The 23,774-nt window shown below is 35.1% G+C and overlaps 1 protein-coding gene across 5 annotated transcripts; it reads right to left on the bottom strand.

Moving 5' to 3' along the window:
- Positions 1-257: 257 nt before the first annotated feature.
- Positions 258-23,634, bottom strand: LOC123542654 (neurogenic locus notch homolog protein 1-like). Of its 5 annotated transcripts, XM_053531899.1 has the most exons (17): positions 23,472-23,634; positions 22,200-22,313; positions 21,129-21,248; positions 19,918-20,034; positions 18,536-18,652; positions 15,715-15,825; positions 11,182-11,295; positions 10,737-10,793; positions 10,557-10,613; positions 10,389-10,445; positions 7,809-7,885; positions 4,966-5,037; positions 4,402-4,534; positions 3,490-3,596; positions 3,012-3,086; positions 2,416-2,452; positions 259-2,208 (listed from the first exon to the last, which is right to left on the bottom strand). In XM_053531899.1, the coding sequence occupies exons 1-17, from the start codon at positions 23,512-23,514 to the stop codon at positions 2,150-2,152; spliced, it is 1,467 nt and encodes a 488-aa protein (XP_053387874.1). In that variant the 5' UTR covers positions 23,515-23,634; the 3' UTR covers positions 259-2,149. The 5 variants fall into 5 exon arrangements, with proteins under 5 accessions (XP_053387876.1, XP_053387877.1, XP_053387874.1 ...); XM_053531901.1 differs by lacking the exon at positions 10,557-10,613 and having other exon boundaries at positions 258-2,208; XM_053531902.1 differs by lacking the exon at positions 10,737-10,793 and having other exon boundaries at positions 258-2,208.
- Between the last annotated feature and the right edge of the window lie 140 nt (positions 23,635-23,774).

The raw sequence follows: 23,774 nt of genomic DNA, 5'->3' as shown, positions 1-23,774 counted from the left end.
ATTGTATAAAGTAAAACATATAAATAGTGTCAATCTAAGCTATAATTAAAGATTAGCCAATATGCGTATATGATACATAATCTGTATCCGCCCGTATTCGGACATTCTTGTGAACTTAATTTTCCGGAAAATATTAAGTGATAAAAATATTGATAGATGATAAACAGAAAGATGGAACTTAAAAAACAAAAACGTTTAGGTTCTGAAGTTTATGTTACATGGTACATGTAAACGAAACTGATCTGAAAACAAGGAAGAATATCCAACAGGCAAAACCACATTCTAAAAACATTCTAAGCCATACACCATGCAAACCGGTGTACCACAAAACCTCCATCCTGTAAATAACACATTAAAACATATCAAAGGATATCGATTATCGATATCAGTTACACAAAAATAAATTTTCGCATTAAAAATGTACAGAACAAATGAAAATGTATATAAAATACTTTACCAAATTCAGTGTTATTTTTTTTTCTTCTTCATTCACAAAACTTGTGAAATGTATCAAATAAATTAAGAAGTAAGTTACGGTTTAGTTGTTTAGATTTTTATATTAAAATCATGAAGTGTAAATGTGAGTTCACTGGGAATTGTAAACATACAGGAGCTTACATGTTTATCTTTGCGACGCAGAAGCGACGTCAATATCTAGATGTTCAAAAACACTGTCTTGGTCAATTTTCCTCTAATCATTTACATATCAATAAGATTTTACAAGTCAATTAGATCATGCATCAGGCAACCTTCAAGAAATATTAGTTTGAAATGAGATTTTTGTACCAATTTTGAAACAGTGTAAGTGCGTCGGCATGCACAATACTTGTGTGAGCAAATATGGCCGTAAGAGCGTTGGTCTACGGATCGCGGGGTCGCGAGTTCGATCCTCGGGCGGGGCGTATGTTCTCCGTGACTATTTGATAAACGACATTGTGTCTGAAATCATTAGTCCTCCACCTCTGATAATTCATGTGGGGAAGTTGGCAGTTACTTGCGAAGAACAGGTTTGTACTGGTACAGAATCCAGGAACACTGGTTAGGTTAACTGCCCGCCGTTACATGACTGAAATACTGTTGAAAAACGGCGTTAAACCAAAAAAAAAAAAACAAAACAACAACAACAACAAAAACAAAAGACCCTAAAATTTTCAGTGATAGTATTACATTAAATAAAGTCTAGAAATTGATTTCCAAGGCCCTGAAATAACCAAAAATGATTTCACAAATGTGAAGTTTATGATAGTTTTCTTAATAACAATAACAGAAGTTTAAATTTTTAATTTAAAGTTGTGATCTACAAAGAATGACAACTCTTGCCTTGGGCTAGTACTTATAAAGAGATATCTATTAGTTTACTTCCCTTGCAATTACACAATTGAGTGGAAAATGAAAACTGTTTTAGACACAATATCATACTTTTTTGCACAACAAAATTTAGAATTTATTCATTTGTGTTTGATTTACCCCTCAAAATATGGTTCCTATGATTCTGTCAACTTACATATGGTAAAAAATTAACATTTAACAATCCAATAATAAAATGAAGTACCAGTAGGTAAATAATAGTGCAGATAATACAGTTTTGCTTGTATCAAAATATCACAATAGAACCACTTTTGTAATACAGAACACCTGGTAGGATTAGTAAAGTTGCAATTATATTGATCTCTATGTCCTATGTCTACTTAAAGGAAGGATCTGGTAACGTTTATTTTCTAGTAATTACCAGATTCCATTTTTAATCATTAAATCAAATATACATCAATAAACTATAAAAAATCAAATTACTCACTTTTTTAACGTGGCCTTCACTTGTATAAAATTGCTAAATATCTCATTAAAATGACTGTTCCGTGTACCGAAACGCGTACGACGCATTTTATTCGAAAATAGGTATATTCAATTACATTTTTATCATTTTTTTTTGGTTTCACGAAACGGGAACTAAATGGGTATATAATTACGACTTATTTTCCCATTAAAATTTTGCATATCTTAGTTTGTTTGGTTTTAAATATGAGGCTTTACGGCCTGTTTTGTTTTCAATCTTTCTAGTTTTACAGTCGGGGACAAATATAAAGACTTTAGGGGTGTTTTTAATATCAGAGTCAATATTATATTTCAAAATGTTTATTTCAGTTTTACCTTAACACACATTATTACATAGGTCCTGGGAACAGCAATTCTTCGAACAGCCACCATTCCCTGAATATGTAAAGATTTTGGTTTCAGAACCATACCGTCCAACGTAATATGTAAAACAAAAAGAGACGTCATTGTATTGTAATAAATTCTAAATATATTTTTTTTCTCTCAGCATTACATCAGTAAAATAGTTATTAATATGTTGTCTTTGTAATATTTAATCATTAAATTTTAAAAACATAAAAATAAGTAGCGAAAACTATATACCTGAGTTAGAACTGATAACACCAGTGTGTTGACATGTCTAAAACATATAAAAACCGCAGTAAATTGCTATTTATATAATTTGGAATATTCTTTATATGCTAACATGTTCAAATTGTTACTAATAATAGATTATTACAAAACGTGACATTTTGCTGACGTCATTATAAGAGTGACTTGCATTATCTCACAATTGACAATACAACTAATACTATGTACACAGAGAGGTCTTTAACCTTTAGTCTGCTAATTTTCTAAAATGGACTGGCCCATTATTCAATTTGGTACAGTGCAGGCTGTTCGAACGTACAGGTTGATCTTGGTCTGTTATGGTCGCAAAAGCAGAATCAATTGCCGCCAGCAAGCTATAGTACAGGCGATTGTTTTAAATCACTATTTTTATGTTGAGTTTCATTTCTTATTTCATAAATTATAATTAAGTTATTAGAAAATAACTGGTAAATTGAAGTTTTATATACATCATGTGTTACTGCTGTTTTATTTAAGTTTAGCACTACTAAATGCTAAAATTTTCTGAGAATTTTAAATGTTTACAATCCTTTACTACTTAAAGGTCAATTAATAAGTGATCAAATTACCGATTTTTTCTGGCAATCCGATTTCCATAGCATCTGATGACTCGTCCCAACTGATGTCGTATTCAGCATACATACCTTGAAACGAACATTTCACTGTTAACGTTTTTCTAATTTTAAATTGTGTTAAGAAAACAAATCGTGGATGTAAAATATGCAAACCTAATATAAAACAAACACCCCGTAAATAATGCAGATATATACATTAAGAACATGGCAGTATTCAATTGATGTTTTGGCCTCTACAATCCACATAAACGACTGAGTACTCTGCAGCAAACCAAAATCTAGATTATCAAAAAATTCAAACCGGCGAAATGCTTGTATTCAACAAGCAAACTTAAAAACAAATATCTAACTGCGCATCTATTGTGTAGATTTGTCTTGAATAATACTAGATTTTATTTTTCTTATTTTTTTTTGTAAGATAATGTATTCAAACTATGCATTATAAAAGAAAAAAGTTCAAAGATAACGTTACCTCATCCCGACCGCAGATTCTGATTTTATTGCAGTCGTTTGGACTACTTTGCTGCTCACATTTAAAGCAAATTGGCCCCCTTTGTCCAGAAGTAAATGATTGAAAACCTAAAACAAGATAATATTCAAGGTAGTGGCATTTACTCGGAAACTGTGGACTGTGTGTCAAAGATATAACCACTATCCGAAATATTTGCAGTTTATCCAGGGCTCGAACCCGGGACCTCTCGTTTACAAGTGCCCTACCGACTGAGCTAACCGGCTATCTCTCATCTTTTGACATAAAAATTGTTGATATCAAAAACCAAGGCTTACAGAATGTTGTAAGGTAGCTTTTGATTGGCTAGCGGAAGGGTTGTCAGAACGAGGCCATCAATAGCTCGTTGTCAGATCCTATGCGTAGCGTAATAGGAGATGTACTTTAGTCAGATTGAGTCACTGTGGGACATATCATTCAAACCGCTAGCTATATATTTTTTGAAACAAATCGTACATTTATAAAAGTTTATTTTTAAATCATATTTAAACATAATCAAGTAATGTTATGAAATAAGTTTACACATTTTACGAACTTTTACCTAAATTCAAGAGCATAGAAATATTCAAAAATGTCTAGAATTTTCGCTTTGTTTAAGCAGGGAAGAAGTTTATTGTAATAAAATTTGAAAAAAGCGAAATCAGATTCTCTCAAGCTGGCTTTAAAGGCTCTGGAGAGACGCATTTTTGAAACATGTCCTTCCCTGATGGCTATTCGTTCTTGTTTTTGCCTCTTTTCATTTGATCATGCTCAAAATGTATCGACTTGAACGGCGTAATTTAATCAATATAGCTTGCTTTCAATATAAATTTTGTTAAAATATTCATCTATTTGCATGCCCCTTTAAAAACAATACAACTCAATAAAAGTAACGACCTTGTTCCCCGCATCCTCCGCTATTACATAAACTGTTTCTGCAACATTCTGTGCATACGTAGAGCTGCGGGGTGTCAGCAGCCTGTCCACTGGCAGTATTTTGTGAGTCACCTCTTTGCATGACGTCACATTGCTTTAAAATAAATTGCACAGTTATACATACAATGACTATTAGTGCAACAACATTTCTGCAGCATTGTATGTAGACACCTAACAACAAACTCGAATAATACTAGAGTGATTGTTGGACTATCCTCTAAACGCTTAAAAGAACTAAATATCTACGAGAAGGCCTCAGCCTTAACATATAACCCATACAAGCATGCCATATTTTTTCTCGGCGATATATGACCATTTTGGGTCGATTCGCCGTAAAACCTAACTCACTCACTATATTGGTTTTATACAGAATTTACAAAAAGGAAGCAAACTTACTGGAGGTATATTTATTTCACTAAAACAGACAGAGAACATTACTTTTGTAGTTATTTTATAAGTAAGTAAAATTTCAGTTGCAAACCTATGTCAAATATTTAAAGTATTCTTTACAAAGCGGAAACCTACCGCCTTGTCACGACATCCTAGGTTAAATCTGAAACTGCCAATGCTGTTAACGAACTGGTCCACGTAACAAACCTGTCGAAACAAAGATATCTGAGAGTGGCTGCGCATGCGCAAAACCCGAAATTATGGCTTTGCGACAAGTAAAGATTCAGATCTGTGAACATATACCAGTGTCCATACTGTTCGTTTATCAATTTCATCATTTGCAGGAGCGAACAATATGAATCAATATCAGTGCAATATGATCTGGACCCATACAAGTCTCAAAACCCTTACGTTGGTATTCGCAAAACGGCGCTCAATTATGTTAATCAACTGTTACTCATAGTACCGTATATTTTCGCTTATGAGGCGCATTATTAGAAGTCATATTTCCAGTTCAAGAGTGGGGAGCGTCTTATAAGCGTATATTACAAGAGAATTAAAAGAAAAGAAACCCCAGATTGAATGTCCGATGTCTGGGTGCGTCTTATAACCGAGTGCGTCTTATAAGCAAAAATATATGGTAGGTGAAAACACATTAACCGGATCTTTAATATGTATTTATGCTTATATGCAAACATCCAAAGACTTTGTTTCCCCGCTTGTTTCCCAGCATGGAGTTCTGAAACAAAACATTATTGGTAGTATATTCAGTCTTAAAATCCTATGCTGTATCTGAAGTTACAAACGACATAAAACAAGAAGTCTTTCGAAAGGAAATATTTCTACACTTCCATCATACTTATAAATACCTAGACATTTTTTTAGCTCACCTGTCACAAAGTTACAAGGTGAGCTTTTGTGATCGCGCTTTTGTCCGTCGTCTGTGCGTCCGTGCGTCCGTGCGTGCGTCCGTAAACTTTTGCTTGTGACCACTCTAGAGGTCACATTTTTCATGGGATCATTATGAAAGTTTGTCAGAATGTTTATCTTGATGATATCTAGGTCAAGTTCGAAACTGGATTACGTGCGGTCCAAAACTAGGTCAGTAGGTCTAAAAATAGAAAAACCTTGCGACCTCTCTAGAGGCCATACTTTTCAATGGATCTTCATGAAAATTGGTCAGAAAGTTTATCTTGGTGATATCTAGATCAAGTTTGAAACTGGGTTACGTGCCATCAAAAACTAGGTCAGTAGATCAAATAATATAAAAACCTTGTGACCTCTATAGAGGCCATCTTTTTCATGGGATCTATATGAAAGTTTGTCTGTTTATATATCTTGATAATATCTAGGTTAAGTTTGAAATTGGGTCAACTGTGGTCAAAAACTAGGTCAGTAGATATAAAAATAGAAAAACCTCGTGACCTCTTTAGAGGCCATATTTTTCAGTGGATCTTCATTTAAATTGGTCAGAATGTTCACCTTGATGGTATTTAAGTGAAGTTTGAAACTGGGCCACATGCGGTCAAAAACTAGGTCAGTAGATATAAAAAGAAAAAACCTTGTGACCTCTCTAGAGGCCATATTTTTCATGAGATCTTCATGAAAATTGGTGAGAATGTTCAACTTGATGATATCTAGGTCAAGTTCGAAACTGGATCACGTGCCTTCAAAAACTAGGTCATTATGTCAAATAATAGAAAAACCTTGTTACCTCCCTAAAGCCATATTTTTCAATGGATCTTCATGAAAATTGGTCAGAATTTTTATCTTGATGATATCTAGGTAAAGTTCAAAACTGGGTCACATGAGCTCAAAAACTAGGTCACTATGTCAAATAATAGAAAAAACGATGTCATACCCAGTTCAAAACTGGGTCATGTGGGGACAGGTGAGCGATTCTGGACCATCATGGTCCTCTTGTTTATTTATTCCCAGTTCTGCGATATCCAGGTTTAAAAACATTGGCTTCGTTCTAAATATATGTAAAAAGTAACAGAGAGCATTTTGCATTAATTTTAAAATAATGTGTCGCTCCATTACACTTGATCTCGGTAGTAAAATCGTTTTGTTTAGTCAGAAGTTATATTTATGGCCGAACCTTTGCCTGGATATAGAAAGGATACTTTCTATCCAGCCTGAAATTGACTGTGGACATTTAGCAAACAAAATCGATATCCCGGTTTTCATTACGGGGATAGCCGTCATTTTGAGGTGTTCATATAAAAAAGCTGTTTAACATTGGGACACAATACTGTAAACTTTTAAAGCAGAAATTTTCGCGAGGGTTTAATTTTCGCTATATTCGCGAGGCTCTTTATCTCGAGAAAGTGATTCCTTGTGTAAATATACACCATTTAATTTAGTACAATTCAAATTTAAGTATGATACCATTTTTACAATTTCCCGAATATTTAACCTCACAAACATACACAAAATTTCAAATTCGCAAAATACTGACCCAACGAAAATATCTGCTTTTACAGTAATCCATCATCAAGACTACATGTATTAAAGAAATCAATATAAATGTTTTTAAGGTTCCTAGTAAGATTTGACAAATGTAGTTAAATCTGAATATATTTATCAAACGTTTTGCTTTTAGTATAGTTACATGTAACATAAAATTCTCGTACATGTAGATCCTCTATAGTGACTTGATAAAGGAGGCAGCAGAATATTTTCCAAAATGCAAAATCATAAAAAAATGGTATGCGATCATGTCAAGTCATTTACTGTAAACTCATTTAATTTCGTGGGCATGAAATTTCGTGGTTTTGGTCAAAACGGCAATTTCGTGAGGATATGAATTCGTGGACTTCAACTTTTCAACCTAAAATGCATGTGAATTTTAATTGTTCGATGGGATTAAATTTCGTGGATTGACTCAACCACAAAATCCACGAAAATTAGTCCTCAAGGAATATTAATAATTTCACGGTATTTTCTCCTACTTTACAATATGTATATACATGTACCTCGTGGATTCCACACTGGACAATATTTTCACATGTATCAGGTGATACCACATTACTACAAGCCAAGCAGGCAGGGCCTGAAAATACAAGCATAGTTTTCAGTAAGCATTTAGATAGATACTTATACTTTTATAATTGAGCCACAGCATAAGAAAACCAACATAGTGGCTTTGCGACCAGCATGGTTCCAGACAAGCCTGCGCATCCGCTGGTCACTTTAAAAGCCTACTGCAGTTAGAGAAACCGTTAGCGAACAGCATAGATCCTGACCAGACTGCGCGGATGCGCAGGCTGGTCTGGATCCATGCAAAGCCACTGTGTTGGTTTTCTCTTGGTGCGGCTCATATGATACATCTTTGAAAATATCAAACTAAGCAAGTAGAGCCTGAAAATGCAGGCATGGTTTATTCGGCTAGCAGTTTGATAGATATGTATAAATTATGTGATACAACTTTGAGAAAAAAAATCAAAACAAGATGTCTGTTCAAGGATGTGTCTGGAATTGCCAAAAATCAAGTACTAGTAAGTGTAGTTGTTTGTTCGTATTGTATTGGTTGTATTGTACGCCTTTTATTGATTTGAAAATGTATTGTAAGAAAGTTGTGGGAAAAAAATTAACGAGGTGATTAATGAAAGAAAAACAGAAATTGCTGTATGGCACGTTCTTATATTTCATTACTTTAAGAAATAAGAAATGTTTCTATTTGTTAGCAATTGTAAATGAAATTACTTGATTTCAAAATGTGATCTTATATATTCTGTGAAGTTACAGGAGAGCCCATGGGGGATACAAATATTGACTGTTATGTAGAGGTTGTTGTTCCGGAGAGGTAAATTTGATAGTATATTTCAGTTTAGGAAAATTTTGATGAATCAGATGTTGTTATAGAAAGGTTTTTGCTTAAGAGAGGGCCACTCTGGAGAGGTTGTACTGTAATGCATGTTTTCTAAAATAATGATATATGGCATAGTAATTAAGGAAAAGGTACAACGATTCTAGTGCAGGATAGCACTTAGTTTAATGATTCGACTGAAATGGTGAGTATAATCAAGGCTCTGCCGTATTTGGTACCATTTTTCACTTTTTTGCTATAATTTTTTTATGTCAGATACTAATTCATGTTTATAAGTAGAAGCAAATGTTTTCTGCAAACAAATATATGAGCCGCGCCATGAGAAAACCAACATAGTGGGTTTGCGACCAGCATGGATCCAGACCAGCCTGCGCATCCGCGCAGTCTGGTCAGGATCCATGTTGTTCGCTTTCAAAGCCTATTGGAATTAGAGAAACTGTTAGCGAACAGCATGGATTCTGACCAGACTGCGCGGATGCGCAGGCTGGTCTGGATCCATGCTGGTCGCAACCCCCTATGTTGGTTTTCTCATGGCGCGGCTCAATTATGTTGCAAGGGTTGTCAGTTTAATCATTAGAGTTACGTTAATTTTGACATATTGTTATGAACTGATGTAAAATTAATGACTTTGCAAAATCATTCTTTAGTGCTATAAATCGATCAACATAAAGTTTAAGATCACGAGGTACCGATTGCATGATATTAACGTACTCGACCAATAAACCTTATATAACTTAATCTTTAGCTTGCTAACGGCAAGTGATTCTGCCTTTGCGACAAGTGCAGACCAAAATCAGCCTGCACTTCCAAGCAGGTTGAACATGGTATGCACTACTCGCTATTCAGTTAGCAAATTTTCTATGAACAACCCTTTTATAATAAATGGTGTTGCCCAAGTTGAAGGATGAACCAGTCCATTTTAGACATTTAGCAGGCTAAATATTATTGTCACTATAACAGTTCTAGTTAGATAATAATCACCCTGTATTATTCACATGTATTGATACGTCTGATGAGATGTAGAGGTAACTCTTTATCTCGAAATGCTTTCAAATTTTTGGGATTTTCCCCTTCTAAATCAAGGTAGTGGACCCGGAATTACGTTCGGCAAATTACGTAAACTCCGTATGCGCTTCCGGCATTCTCCGAAAGCTATTTGCGCGATGAGCAAGTCTTCTGTCCGGAAAATGCCGAACATAAATCCGAAATGACACGGAAATTGCCGAATGTCATTACGAGACAATACCTCAAATTTTTAAAACATATCCTCGCTACTCGTCGACAATTTCATTTGTCAGGTTTATGGTAGTTTTCAGGTGAGGCATACAAAAAATCTATGAAAATATGATATACTTTTAAGTGTCCTAAAGCGGTACAAAGTGTCTGAGAAAAAACATAATTATATTAGCTATTTATTTTACTTTTAACTGTTATTTAGTGATGTTTAGTTTTACTGTTTATAAAGATTTTGTTCGATATTCAAGAGTAGTTTTAATCCAATTGAAACGGAAAATTATTAATATATGAAGTTCTTGAACAATGGAAATCTAAATAATAAAAAACACGATCAACTTTTGGGCTGGTTATCGACTCCGATACTTTCGCAGATACCGCCGTCTTCTTGTATGATCACATGTTTGATTTTGGAGCACTTTTAACGCACTCGCGATTAACTGATCAAATGTATAAAAACGCATTTCCCTGTCATAAATAAAATAGTTCTCACCGGTTTTAATTGTTGTTAATGCTGGTTTGGCTGTTGTCGTTGAAGGCGAAACTCTGTCTGTAAGGCAATAATTAACCATGCGTCAATATGATTAAAACACTTTTAACGCACTCGCGACTTACTGATTAAATGTATAAAAATCCCTATCATCTATAAAATAGTTCTCACCGGTGTTAATTGTTGCTACTGCTGGTTTGGCTGTCGTCGCTGAAGGCGGAACTCTGTCTGTAAGGCAATAATTAACCATGCGTCAATATGATTAAAACACTTTTAACGCACTCGCGATTTACTGATTAAATGTATAAAAATCCCTATCAAAATCCCTATCATATATAAACTAGTTCTCACCGGTGTTAATTGTTGCTAGTGCTGGTTTGGCTGTTGTCGTTGAATGCGGAACTCTGTCTGTAAGGCAATAATTAATCATGCGTCAGTATGATTAAAACACTCGCTCGAAACTACAAGAGGTCCTTTTCCTGCGCGCGTGCGGTGGGGCGGGGGTGGGGGTAGGGAGGGGGAGATTGAGCAAGTACACTTCTTCTAGAATGACTTTAGGTAGAACTGCAAAAATACGAGTGCACTGAAAATCATATATACATTTTTTCTCATAAATTAAAGTAGTAAATTTCAGAGAGGTAATTATCATCGTGTCATTATGAACGATACGTTTAATTTATGCTTAAATTGTAGTATTGCAACTTCTAATTTTGTTAAGAGAATGAATCTTACTTCAGTTTTCTTCATTGTTCTCATGAGTTTGAACTAGATTTAACAAATGATAGTTTTTAATTACGTAGGCAGCTTGTTCCCTGAAATCCTGGTAAGCAACTGCAAGTATGGAATGGTGAATGAACAGTGGGTCTACAAGTTCCTCCATGGTGACATCTCACTTCTTTGCAGCTTTCAACTGTAAAACAAATCAAAATTCCATAAGGCTATAATAACAATTCTAGCATAAAACTGCTTTTCTTGTCACTTTTAGGGGGTATTATATTATTAAATTTATTTATATATATAAGTTTATTATTGACAAGACCCCAGTTGTTTCTTTTTTTGTTGTTCTTTTTTCCCAAATGTAGTACATGTTAATGCAATTTAATTGCATCTTTTTTATACTCTTACATCTGTCTATACACTGACTATTCACAAATATGTTTGTCTATGGGAATAACGCATGTTTTTTCGTGTAATAACGTCTGCAGAATCCCGAGGGATTGTTGGTGCCCGAGCCCGTAGGGCGAGGATACCAACGTATCCCGAGGGATTCTGAAGGTGTTATAACACGGAAATAACACGCGCTAACACTATTCTAGCATAAAACGCGAATAAAAAATGAATAAATGAATACATTATCCCTCAACGACATCAAATTTCCATGAAATGCGCGGGAATATCCGAGTTGTTGTTTCACGTTGACGTCATTTCCATTTGAATTGTCCGTTTTGGGGCCGTACTACGTTTACGCTCTGCCACGGAACGCGCATATATAAAAATGTGTTATAACAGCACGTGAGCGCGAGAATCTATCTGTTAACACACGTTTTCTCTCCTGTTAAAACATATATAAGTACACATGTACTTGTTTTACTTTTTTAAGTTCTTTTTTTCCCCAAATGTAGTACATGTTAATGCAAATTAATTGCATCATTTTTACTCTTATATTTATCTATACATTGCCACTCGGGATTCTGCAGATGTTATAACACGAAAAAACATGCGTTATCCCCACATAAGTACACATGTACTTGTACCTTATACATATTTCAACTCTTTTTTTTTTCTTTCCTTTTTTTGTAGCTGTAATATTGTAAACTTATTATTTACCACACATGTACTTAATTAGTTGCCATTGCTGTAAATTAAATATGTAAATATTTGCATTAGGGAAGACCCTTTACTAATGTTGCGAGAACTTGTGGGTCGACCCTTTTGCCTATTATATGTAAAATTGACGTAGTTATCTGTTTATAATATATTGGCAATAAAATTGTTTAAACTAAACTTTTCCGGGGTGTTTTATAAGGAAAGAAAACATGTGTTAACAGAAAGATTTTCGCGCGCATGTGCTGTTAAACCCCCTTTTTTTATTTGCGCGTTCCATAGCAAAGCGTAAATGTTTAACGGTCCCAAAACGGATAATTCAGAAGGAAATGACGTCAACGTTAAAAAAACAAACTCAGATTTTCCCGCGTATTTCATGGAAACCTAATGACGATGAGGGATAATGTATCCATTTATCAGTTTAACGCGTTTTATGCCAGAATAGCGTTAGCGCATGTTCATTTTGTGTTTTGTATCATAGCTCGGTGTTTTTTCTTAACAAGTTTGGTGCAGGTAACTCGTATACACTGAGTACAGGGTGCGGTAACTAAAAGTGTGCAGGTATTTAATACCCGCACGCTAGTTACCGCACTGTTGGATAGGAAAGTATGCCAGCATGTCTGGAACAGTAGACTGCAAAGAGTATTTTATTGATTTTCTGCTCTAGCATTGGTTTATTTTACCTGGGCTTTACACATTTGTAAAGCAAGAATTTTAAGTACTCACTGAACTGCTGTATATGGCAATGTGGAACGCCTACAACTACCATATATGGATGGCTATGATACAAAACAGAAAGAACATTAAAACTCTCGGGTAAACGATTTATACTCGGGGGCTACGCCCCCTCGTACAAATCGTTTACCCTCGAGTTTCAATGCTCTTTCTATTACATAACATCTTCAGAATCCCTCGGGATACGTTGGTACGTCCGCCTTTTGGGATCGCGCGCGCACCAACCAATCCATCGGAATTTTGCAGATATTATAACACGAAAAAAACATGCATTATCCCTACAATGAAACAGCTGTCAAAATAGATAACGTCATGCATAATCAGTCACGGTTAGAAAAAACACACCAATTTAAATACAGAATTTGAACTTTTACAGTAAGAGCCATAAACATGATTTAAAGGAGGTAATCTAAAACTGTTAAAATGATTTAAAAATTTAGTTTGCTAATCGTTTTCAAAGCTTTTATAAATATTAAAAAAAGAATATTCTGAAAAAAAGAATAATTCTTGTTTCATCGTTATGAAACGGAATGTGTAATACGAGAACATCCGCAAATAGATTTACGCTGAAGCATTAATCAGATATTTAGCTACGATATATAAAAGCTACTTCCTTGACAGATATGTCCAAAAGTCAAGGTGTGGACGATGTTGTAAATATTTTCGGATATGATTTATGTCTATGGACCAGACTTCGGTTGGCCTTTCCGAAAACCAAAAATAAAAGACCAGCTCGTTGGTCTATGTAAGATTAAATCTACTACCTGCGAAATTTACTCAACTATTGTATTAATAACGTTCTCGGATGATGACGTATATCATATACTTAGAATACCACTGTATTTATGTAAGGTATTCGTATTTGCAAACACAACATAGGTGTATTTATGTATGTAATCATTTGGCTCAGAGGTCGCCACATAACACAATCCCAGTAGATACATAAACTAGCAAACACTGAAAGCAGCTATCGTTTAGTTGAAGTAAAATGAGTAAAAATATAATCTAAGTTCGTTCGTTGAAAGCATGATATAAGTAAGCTGCCAGGTTATTTAATAGCTTAACATTTGCACTTGACATAAGTGATTAAAACCTGTATTGAAGGCCATCTACAAAAATGTGCATTTGTATAGTTTATGTGTCATAACAATACATGTGCCAACCCCGTTATAAACAAAGGCTTGCTTTCCTCGCAAGTAACTGCCAACTTCTCCATATGATTCAGAAGCGAAAGACGAAATTACTCCTGACAATGTCTATTATCAAATCGTCAGGGAGAACATACACCTCTCCCGGGGATCGAACTTTCGACATCGCGATCCTTAAATCTGCGCTCTACTTATTTAGCTAAAAATACTTGGTTGTATACATGACTGTAAAGTGATTTTAACTGTTTATGTGAGATTTGTTATACATTTATATATAATTCATTTTCCATTGTAGTTTTCTTCTTCAAAACCTACAATATTTTCTCTTTTGCACATATTTCTCAAAAGATAGGTGTACAATATGTAAATATTCTTTTTATAGTCAGTTCAAAGCTTATAATTCAAATTAAATTGCTGCCTGAAGTGCAAGAAAGGCATTTGCAGTGTCGTTTTATTATGATTTACTCAACATCTCCACACATGACTTTTGTTTTTATCTCTGCCAATTTTTGACAGATTTTTAATGAAAATTGGATACATAGTTTATTGACCAGTTCAATTAAATAAACATAACAGTGATATCAATTGTGCGTACATTTGTTGAGCCATGACAGTTCAAATAAGGTAACCCAAAAAGAAAAAGTCACAGAATGAACGCAACTTGGTGCTGGTCTCCATGCGACAAGTACTATCATCTGCGGGATTAAACAGTTTTGTCATTAATGTGGTGTCAGTAATCACGTCACAAACCTGATATAAAATTAACATGTTCATATTGAAAATATTGGCGGATGTTCCTTTTCAACTAAACATAGTTGAACATTCAGAATATAATAATTTTAATTTCATTAAATTCATAAGATCAAAGTGTATTGGTGTGAATTGGAATTTACTAATTATGTGACTTTTAAAACAGGCTTATGCCGTCTAACGCTATGACGTAATAATCATGATGTCAGAAAATAAATTGTTGGATAATAACACACAGGTTTCAGCCTTCATTTTTTAAATAGGAAACAAATCGGGGCGTGTTAGAATTAATATCTAAAGTATTCTGTAAATATATGGGATAATGGCGGAAAGATATGAATTATAAAAAAATTGAAATATTATGCTGATATTAAAATAATTTATTGCGGAAAGAAAATTTAATCGACATATCCACTATCAACATTTGGATGTAAAGTAATTTGTCAATGACCTATTTTACTTTAAGGTGACGTAATGAGCTATTTTACTTTAAGGTGACGTAATGAGCTATTTTACTTTAAGGTGACGTAATGAGCTATTTTACTTTAAGGTGACGTAATGACCTATTTTACTTTAAGGTGACGTAATGAGCTATTTTACTTTAAGGTGGCGTAATGACCTATTTTACTTTAAGGTGACGTAATGAGCTATTTTACTTTAAGGTGACGTAATGAGCTATTTTACTTTAAGGTGACGTAATGAGCTATTTTACTTTAAGGTGGCGTAATGACCTATTTTACTTTAAGGTGGCGTAATTGGTATCGAAAATAGGATTAAACAACATATTTATAGTCCTTGTATTCATTGCGGGAAATGTGGCAGCCACATTTCAAATAAAAAAGCATTATGAGCCTTAAAAACAGAACACTTACATTGACAATGGATTCCATGGTAACCAGTGAAGCAACTGCAAGCAAAGTGGGGACTGGTAGCCGTTCTATAGCAAGTACCATTATTGCAGGGATGTCTTTCGCATTCGTGAGCTGGAGAAATGAAATTAATATTGACATTTTAGGGCACTTAATAAATAGTTAATTAAATGGACTGATTAGATAAAAAGAATGCAATCAGACGTACTGTATTCTGCGGTGTGCGACTGGTTTGATGCGCGAACTGGTGAAAGAGGCCTAATGTAGTTGCAGGACGAAAGGTTCATCATTACGAGGTGAAAATCAACATAGAATTATCACAATATTTCTATGACTAAATCCGCCGCCAATTGCCTATGTGGCATATCACGAGATGGACCCATTAGGGAGACGATGTTTTGCGTAATAATTTGACAAAACGTTTCAAGTCATATATCTATAGGAAATGACTGTGTGTTATCACGTATTTGTAGAGATAACTCTACAGCATTTATTACAATACTGAAACATGACAACTCTACAACCTTTATTACAATACTGAAACATGATAACGCTACAACATTTATTACAATACTGAAACATGACAACTCTACAATCTTTATTACAATACAGAAAGATGACAACTCTACAATCTTTATTACAATACTGAAACATGTTAACTCTACAATCTTTATTACAATACTGAAACACGACAACTCTACAATCTTTATTACAATACTGAAACATGACAACTCTACACTCTTTATTACAATACAGAAAGATGACAACTCTACAATCTTTATTACAATACTGAAACATGACAACTCTACAATCTTTATTACAATACTGAAACATGATAACTCTACAATCTTTATTACAATACTGAAACATGACAACTCTACAACCTTTATTACAATACTGAAACATGACAACTCTACAATCTTTATTACAATACTGAAACATGATAACTCTACAATCTTTATTACAAAACAGAAAGATGACAAGGCTACAGCATTTATTACAATACTGAAACATGACAACTCTACAACCTTTATTACAATACTGAAACATGATAACTCTACAATCTTTATTACAATACAGAAAGATGACAAGGCTACAACATTTATTACAGTACGGAAACATGATAACGCTACAACATTTATTACAATACTGAAACATGATAACGCTACAACATCTATTACAATACTGAAACATGACAACTCTACAACTTCTATTACAATACTGAAACATGATAACGCTACAACTTTTATTACAATACTGAAACATGATAACGCTACAACTTCTATTACAATACTGAAACATGACAACTCTACAACTGTTATTACAATACTGAAACATGATAACGCTACAACTTCTATTACAATACTGAAACATGATAACGCTTCAACTTTTATTACAATACTGAAACATGACAACGCTACAACATTTATTACAATACTGAAACATGACAACGCTACAACTTTTATTACAATACTGAAACATGATAACGCTACAACATTTAGTACAATACTGAAACATGATAACGCTACAACTTTTATTACAATACTGAAACATGATAACGCTACAACTTTTATTACAATACTGAAACATGACAACGCTACAACATTTATTACAATACTGAAACATGATAACGCTACAACATTTATTACAATACTGAAACATGATAACGCTACAACTTTTATTACAATACTGAAACATGATAACGCTACAACATTTATTACAATACTGAAACATGACATCGCTACAACCTTTATTACAATACAGAAACATGATAACGCTACAACTTTTATTACAATACTGAAACATGACAACGCTACAACATTTATTACAATACTGAAACATGATAACGCTACAACTTTTATTACAATACTGAAACGACGTTGCGTACGTTGTTGGCGGACATCGGAAATTTTTCAGTTTCGTTCACTTCAATGTTTCATGAAATTCGTTTTAGAAATACGGTTGTTTATCTTCTTATATCACAAGAAAGGCAAAACAATCTCCCTGTTAGTAAATATGATCGCATTTACGTTTAACAATTAGTAAAAAATTAATTCGACATAGAATCATAGAAAACAACACAAAAACATCATGTAAGGTGTAACAGAATTCACCAATGCGCATTATTTAACTGCTTGGTAAATTCATAAAATTATTTTTTTCCGTCAAATAAGAAGACTCGGTGACGTGACGTTAACTATATTTGACGTCATTGCAGTCATTTGCCGGGAAGTGAACTCATTGCTTGCAGGTTCAAATCTCGAGATTCTGACATTCAATAGACATATATATCTTTTGATGGGGGCTCATATTTCACTCCATATTTTCCATTTAGGATGAAAACAATGTTTCTTTTTATCAGTCTGGTCATTTTTTTGTCCCTGGTCCGATACTCGTGCCTGTGGCTTGGAGGGTCACCTGGGGTCTTCCTCCACAATCAATGCTGGGAGATTGCCATAAGACCTACAGTTGTGTAGGTGTGACGTTTCACCCAACAAAAAATATTCCTATTGATAAATTATTTAATACGTTATACTTGGCCATCTTATGATACGGTCGCATACTGGAGCTTTACATGATACAATTTGTTATAATAGACTATTTTCAGTCTCCATATACGATAAGAAATACTACACAGATTCATCACGTTTTAAAGATCCTGGTATTCTGATGTTGGCCGCAAGTTGGGGATAAATGGGTTAGGTGTGCGTTTGTGTGGGTGTGGGGGTGGGGGTGGGGGTGGGGGTAGGCAAACCTATTAAGGTTTCTTTTCTATTTGTCTTAATGTTTAGTACACGTTATTTGTAAATAAAGTTTACATCACCTTGACATCTGTCCCCAGAAAAACCTTGTCGGCACCGACACGTGTAACCATGTCCCGAACTCGACGGCATGCATCTTCCATGAACACAAGGATTAGAATCGCATGCTGATGAGAAATCTAAAATTTTCAAAAAAAAAAAATTGAAACAAATCAATTAGACCAAAGCAGACTTATAAAAGACCTGTTTTGAATGGGATTGTATGGGCAGTTTTCTAAAGGTTTTGACACCGGCAGTAATGATCAGAACAGTGTGCAAGGCACATTAATAGAAAGGTAAGTTTTAAGCGTTAAAATGATATCATACATATATTATATGTCTCTATGTTTATGTCTCTATGTTTACAAACTTATAGAGTTGTACAGACTGTTGATATGTTCTCTATGCATTCGCTTTCCATTCGTTTCAGCCTAGCTGCCTGAGGTCTTAACAAGCATACCAATAATACCGTATATTTTCGCCTATAAGACGCACTATTAGGAGTCACAATTACAGTTCAAAGATTGGGGAGCATCTTATAAGAGCGTACTTAAAGGAAATTAAAAGAAAAAGAAACCCCAGATTGCATGTCCAATGTCGAGGTGCGTCGTATAAGCGAGTGCGTCTTATAAGCGAAAATAATGAATAAAGAATCATGCCATAGTATTTGCACTTTTCCAGATATTTCGCATTTAAAAAATCACAAAACTGTTGAAAGTTACGTTTAAAACACACAATGCACAGTACTTTTTATGCCAATTAACATTTCAAAGTGCAAATATTATTTGTCAAATAGGTCCAATAGATTGTTCATTATGAAATCATTCATGCCGTGTATTCACTTATGAAATGTGAGCTTTCTATATTCCAGTGAGTCTGCACTATATTGTGCTAACAGTTATTAGTTGACACCGTGGTTTGTATGACTCAAAAATTATTGTAGTGAACGCTATACCTGAACCCAAACACGAGCACGCACGCACTCAGGCACATTTCCTTCTCTGTGTATCAATCAATCAGCCAAGCACGGGTCAAATTCAATAATAATAGAAAAAAGGGGAAAAAGGGTCCATAATGCTTTAAATTTTCATATTAAAACCAAAGAAAACAGCTTTCTAAATACATGTTATGCATTCTTGCACTGTTTAAAAACAGTAATTTGGTGTTAACTGTTGTAGTTAGAACCATAAAGGGAAGTAATAAAAAAAACTAACAGATTCAATAAAACATTAAAGAATATTTAGCAATATTCAAACCTTTGTCAAAATGTTTCAGATATATGATTTAACAAGAAAGTAATATTTTTTTTATGACCATAGCGGAAAATGTGGCAGCCACATTTTAAGCAAAGGCATTATAAGCCTATTAAGCCAAATATAGATATGTATCAATTTAAAACAGTTACGTTCACAAGCGTGTCCATAATATCCACTCAGGCAACTGCACTTGTAGAAGGGTCTATGTCTGTCCTCAGAACATGTTCCGCCGTTGTGACATGGATTTTTATTGCAGTGTGCATTATCTGAAAACGCGTGAAGTTTGAAAATATAATTGCTTGATAAGTATACTCAAAATAAATAAATGAGCCGTGCCATGAGAAAACCAACATAGTGGCTTTGCGACCAGCGTGGATCCAGACCAGCCTGCGCATCGGCGCAGTCTGGTCAGGATCCATGCTGTTCGCTAACAGTTTCTCCAATTCAAATAGGCTTTAAAAGCGAACAGCATGGAGCCTGACCAGACTGCGCGGGTGCGCAGGCTGGTCTGGATCCATGCTGGTCGCAAAGCCACTATGTTGGTTTTCTCATGGCACGGCTCAAATTGCTTCCTGTTCTTTTAACCTTTAGCCTGCTGGCGGCAAGCGATTTTGCCTTTGCGACCAGTGCAGACCAAGATCAGCCTCCACCTCTATGCAGTCTGATCATGGTCTGCATAGTTCGCTTTTCAGTCAGTAAATTTTCAGTAATCACCCCTTCGGATAAATAATGGTATTGCCCAAAATGAATGATGGACCAGTCCATTATAGAACTTTATCAAACAGGGAATGCCACGTTCCAAAAACGCAGCCTCTCCAAGAAGGTGGTACTTACTCGCAAACAATGGCGCCGCACCATGAGAAAACCAATATAGTGCCTTTGCGACCAGCATGGATCCAGACCAGCCTGCGCATCAGTCTGATCAGGATCCATGCTGTTCGCTTTCAAAGCCTTTTGCAAATAGAGAAACCGGATGCGCAGGCTGGTCTGGATCAATGCTTGTCGCAAATGCACTCTGTTGCTTTTCCCATGGTGCGGCTCATATAATAATAAATGTTTCAGATGTTTACAGATGTCAACATTATGGATTTCAGGGCCGAGTTGCTCCAAACATTAACCGGCTGTTAAACTAACCGCCGGTTATATTTTGATTAGAAATATTACTCTTGGATAGAAATACCAGATTGATGTTTTGGTGTTTTATAGCTCATAATACTTAACTCTTACGTTGGTTTGACAAATTTATTTTTAACTTTTGAAAATATATCCCGTGGAGATAATCGGTAGTTAGTTCAATCACCTGTGAAAATTTCTAACAACTGGATCCAGAATATAAATGTATAAATATAAAGTAAATTACGTTCGCATCTGGTTCCCCAAAACCCGCTAACGCACTCACACGTATACATGGTACCAGTCCCCGTAGAGTGACACGTTCCGCCATTTAAACAAGGTGTGGTCCCGCATGCGTTTGTCTCTTCTAGCAATTATATTTGAAACAGCATGCAATCATTTAGAATACTAAATTTCTAATTCATTTGACTTAAATTATGTTCGAAATATCAATCAGAATGTAGATGCGCATGCGTAGGACACAAGAACCCTAACTTCCTTTCACAGCACGGTCATATGTTGCATATTAACAATCTAAGACTAAAAAAACTTACATATTACTCTGGGTGACAGTCATTTGTTGGTGGGTATGGGTAGAATACTATTAAAGAACACCCCCACCCATCCCGCACGCCGAAACATATTCCTTTAAAGTCTCAGAATTCCAAGTCAAATAATCCCTGAGATTTTTGTTACCCTTAATATATTTTTGGACTAAGTGAAGTGACATGGCCTCCCGTCTTGAAGATTAAAAGGCGCACTTCTTAGCCTGCTATTTAACAATCCTCAAAAACATACTCTAGATCAAATATTTTTTAGATAATTGCGACAAGGGCCATAACTCTGGTCTGGCCGAGTGAAATCCAAATCAATACCCTAGATGCACAACTTCACATGCTGTGTAACAATTCGCTATTGATTAATAAATATTTTTGTGCGACACACACATTTCAACCCTAAATACTTATTTTGGCTGTCTTACGGAAAGTTGTTGGTTCTACAAATGTGCCGAAAATAATGCTAAAAGGGCACTTGAGGCTTTCCTCCACCACTTAAAGATTGATATGATCTATGCCGGTGTCGATGTGACGTTTTACCAAAGAAAAACAAGCAAAATAATACCCAGCGCATGGACGAACGGACGGGCAGATGTTCGGACATAAGTAAATCTAAGAGCCACCACCAAGTATCATTTGTGGACACAAAGACAGTAAAATAATGTCAATATGTATACGACAGTTTAAAAACAAAGTTAAGGTTTAAATAAGCAATCGACTATGATCATGCTTGTGTCAAATATATGACTTAACAATGTTACTGCATTGGCATTTGTGGTGTTTGCATTCAAGTATCCAGTTTCCATGGTGATAGTCTTTACAGTTGGTTGAGTGGCAGTCAGTAACTGAGTCGCATGATTCACAATAGCACAATCCTGCGATATAAAATAAAGTAACAAAATTGTATAAAGATAACATTTATGTTAGCTTAAATCTGTATTCGTGCATGAAACCTTTGTCTTGTTGCCAAAACAATTAAAAAAAAAATGGAGATTTTCGTGAGCTCGCTGTGTTGGTAAGCATGTTCTCGATAAGCTCTTCCAGGCCAAACATTTACAAAACAAAAATGACACCAAACTAGGTTTGGGTAAAGTAGGAAGGTCCGTGGCTAATCTGCCTGATTATTACAACATCTTTTAACAAGCAGTTAACGCTTCCTCTCTTGATACGCGCCTGCTTTGTCGTTCCGATGTTTGTTCGAGAAGGTGCGGAGTGCAAAGCAGCATTTTCTTCGTTTAGTTATAAAATGAATAGATATTTGAGCCGCGCCATGTGAAATCCAACATAGTGCGTTTGCGACAAGCCTGGTTCAAGACCAGCCTGCGCATCCGCGCAGTCTGGTCAGGATCCATGCAGTTCGCTTTCAAACCCTACTGCAATTAGAGAAACCGTTAGCGAACAGCATGGATCCTGACCAGACTGCGCGGATTCGCAGACTGGTCTTGATCCATGCTGGTCGCAAAGCCACTATGTTTGTTTTCTCATGGCGCGGCTCATTTCATTTTTACGGAAATGAAAAAAGTGTGGATCAATCTACAAACACACGACAATGTTAACTTTATATCTAAAATACCATAGATCCTGAATGAACCAGGCAAAATTGTATTCACGCCACCCGTACGCTTTGCAAAGGGTATGTACCTTGTAAGGGTTTCGTTGAATATGTATTTTATCAAGCTATTTTACATAAACTAATCAACGAATCAATTCATGACGTAAAAAGAAATGTTATACTTCAAAATGGCCGCTCAACGTGTTATGGATACAAAAATGTAGAATGGGCTTCATCGATGTTTGAACACCATATTTGATAACTTCCAATAATTAGGAAATACAGCTTTGGCTGATTATAGTTATTCGCCTTGCTAAAATCCTGTAACCTTGTGAAAGGTCATTGGTTCTAACCAGATGCCCACCTTGGTGCATTAATTAATATAACTTTCAAATCATAAAACGCCACGTATGATCTGAAGATTGTGGTCCTCTTGTAACAACAAAACGAACATGACAAAAGGTCAAATAAATTGTTTTACCTATAAGCACCAGTCCAATCAGGATGACCAACAACGAGGGCATCGTTGTTATATAACCTTTATCACAAGCTTACAAAATTGATATATACACATGTATATATATGTGCTGTCAGGTGACCTCGTACACGTTACATATACACATCGAAAAGTATATACGCAACTGGGTTATCAGTAAAAAAGTGGCACTATGGTAGTTTGCATTCATTTAGAGTGATCGCCCCTTACTGTAAAATATACATCTGCCACCTGAAACATTTTTTATATAGAATTAAACAAATCGTATTTTATTCATCATTTGATATG

This window comes from Mercenaria mercenaria, chromosome 19 (assembly GCF_021730395.1).
Source record: "Mercenaria mercenaria strain notata chromosome 19, MADL_Memer_1, whole genome shotgun sequence".
In the NCBI taxonomy this organism is placed as follows: Eukaryota; Metazoa; Mollusca; class Bivalvia; order Venerida; family Veneridae; genus Mercenaria; species Mercenaria mercenaria.
Note: the sequence above shows the minus strand (reverse complement) of the source record. Positions and strands in the feature narration are given on the sequence as shown.

Excerpts from the sequence above, each read along its gene's own strand:
- LOC123542654 (XM_053531899.1), bottom strand. The coding sequence starts at position 23,514 with ATGCCCTCGTTGTTGGTCATCCTGATTGGACTGGTGCTTATAG. Across the intron at positions 10,794-11,181 it reads TCAGGGAACAAGCTGCCTAC|ACAGAGTTCCGCATTCAACG; the intron begins GTAATTAAAAAC and ends ATTGCCTTACAG. Across the intron at positions 5,038-7,808 it reads TCCAGTGTGGAATCCACGAG|GTTTGTTACGTGGACCAGTT; the intron begins GTACATGTATAT and ends TTGTTTCGACAG.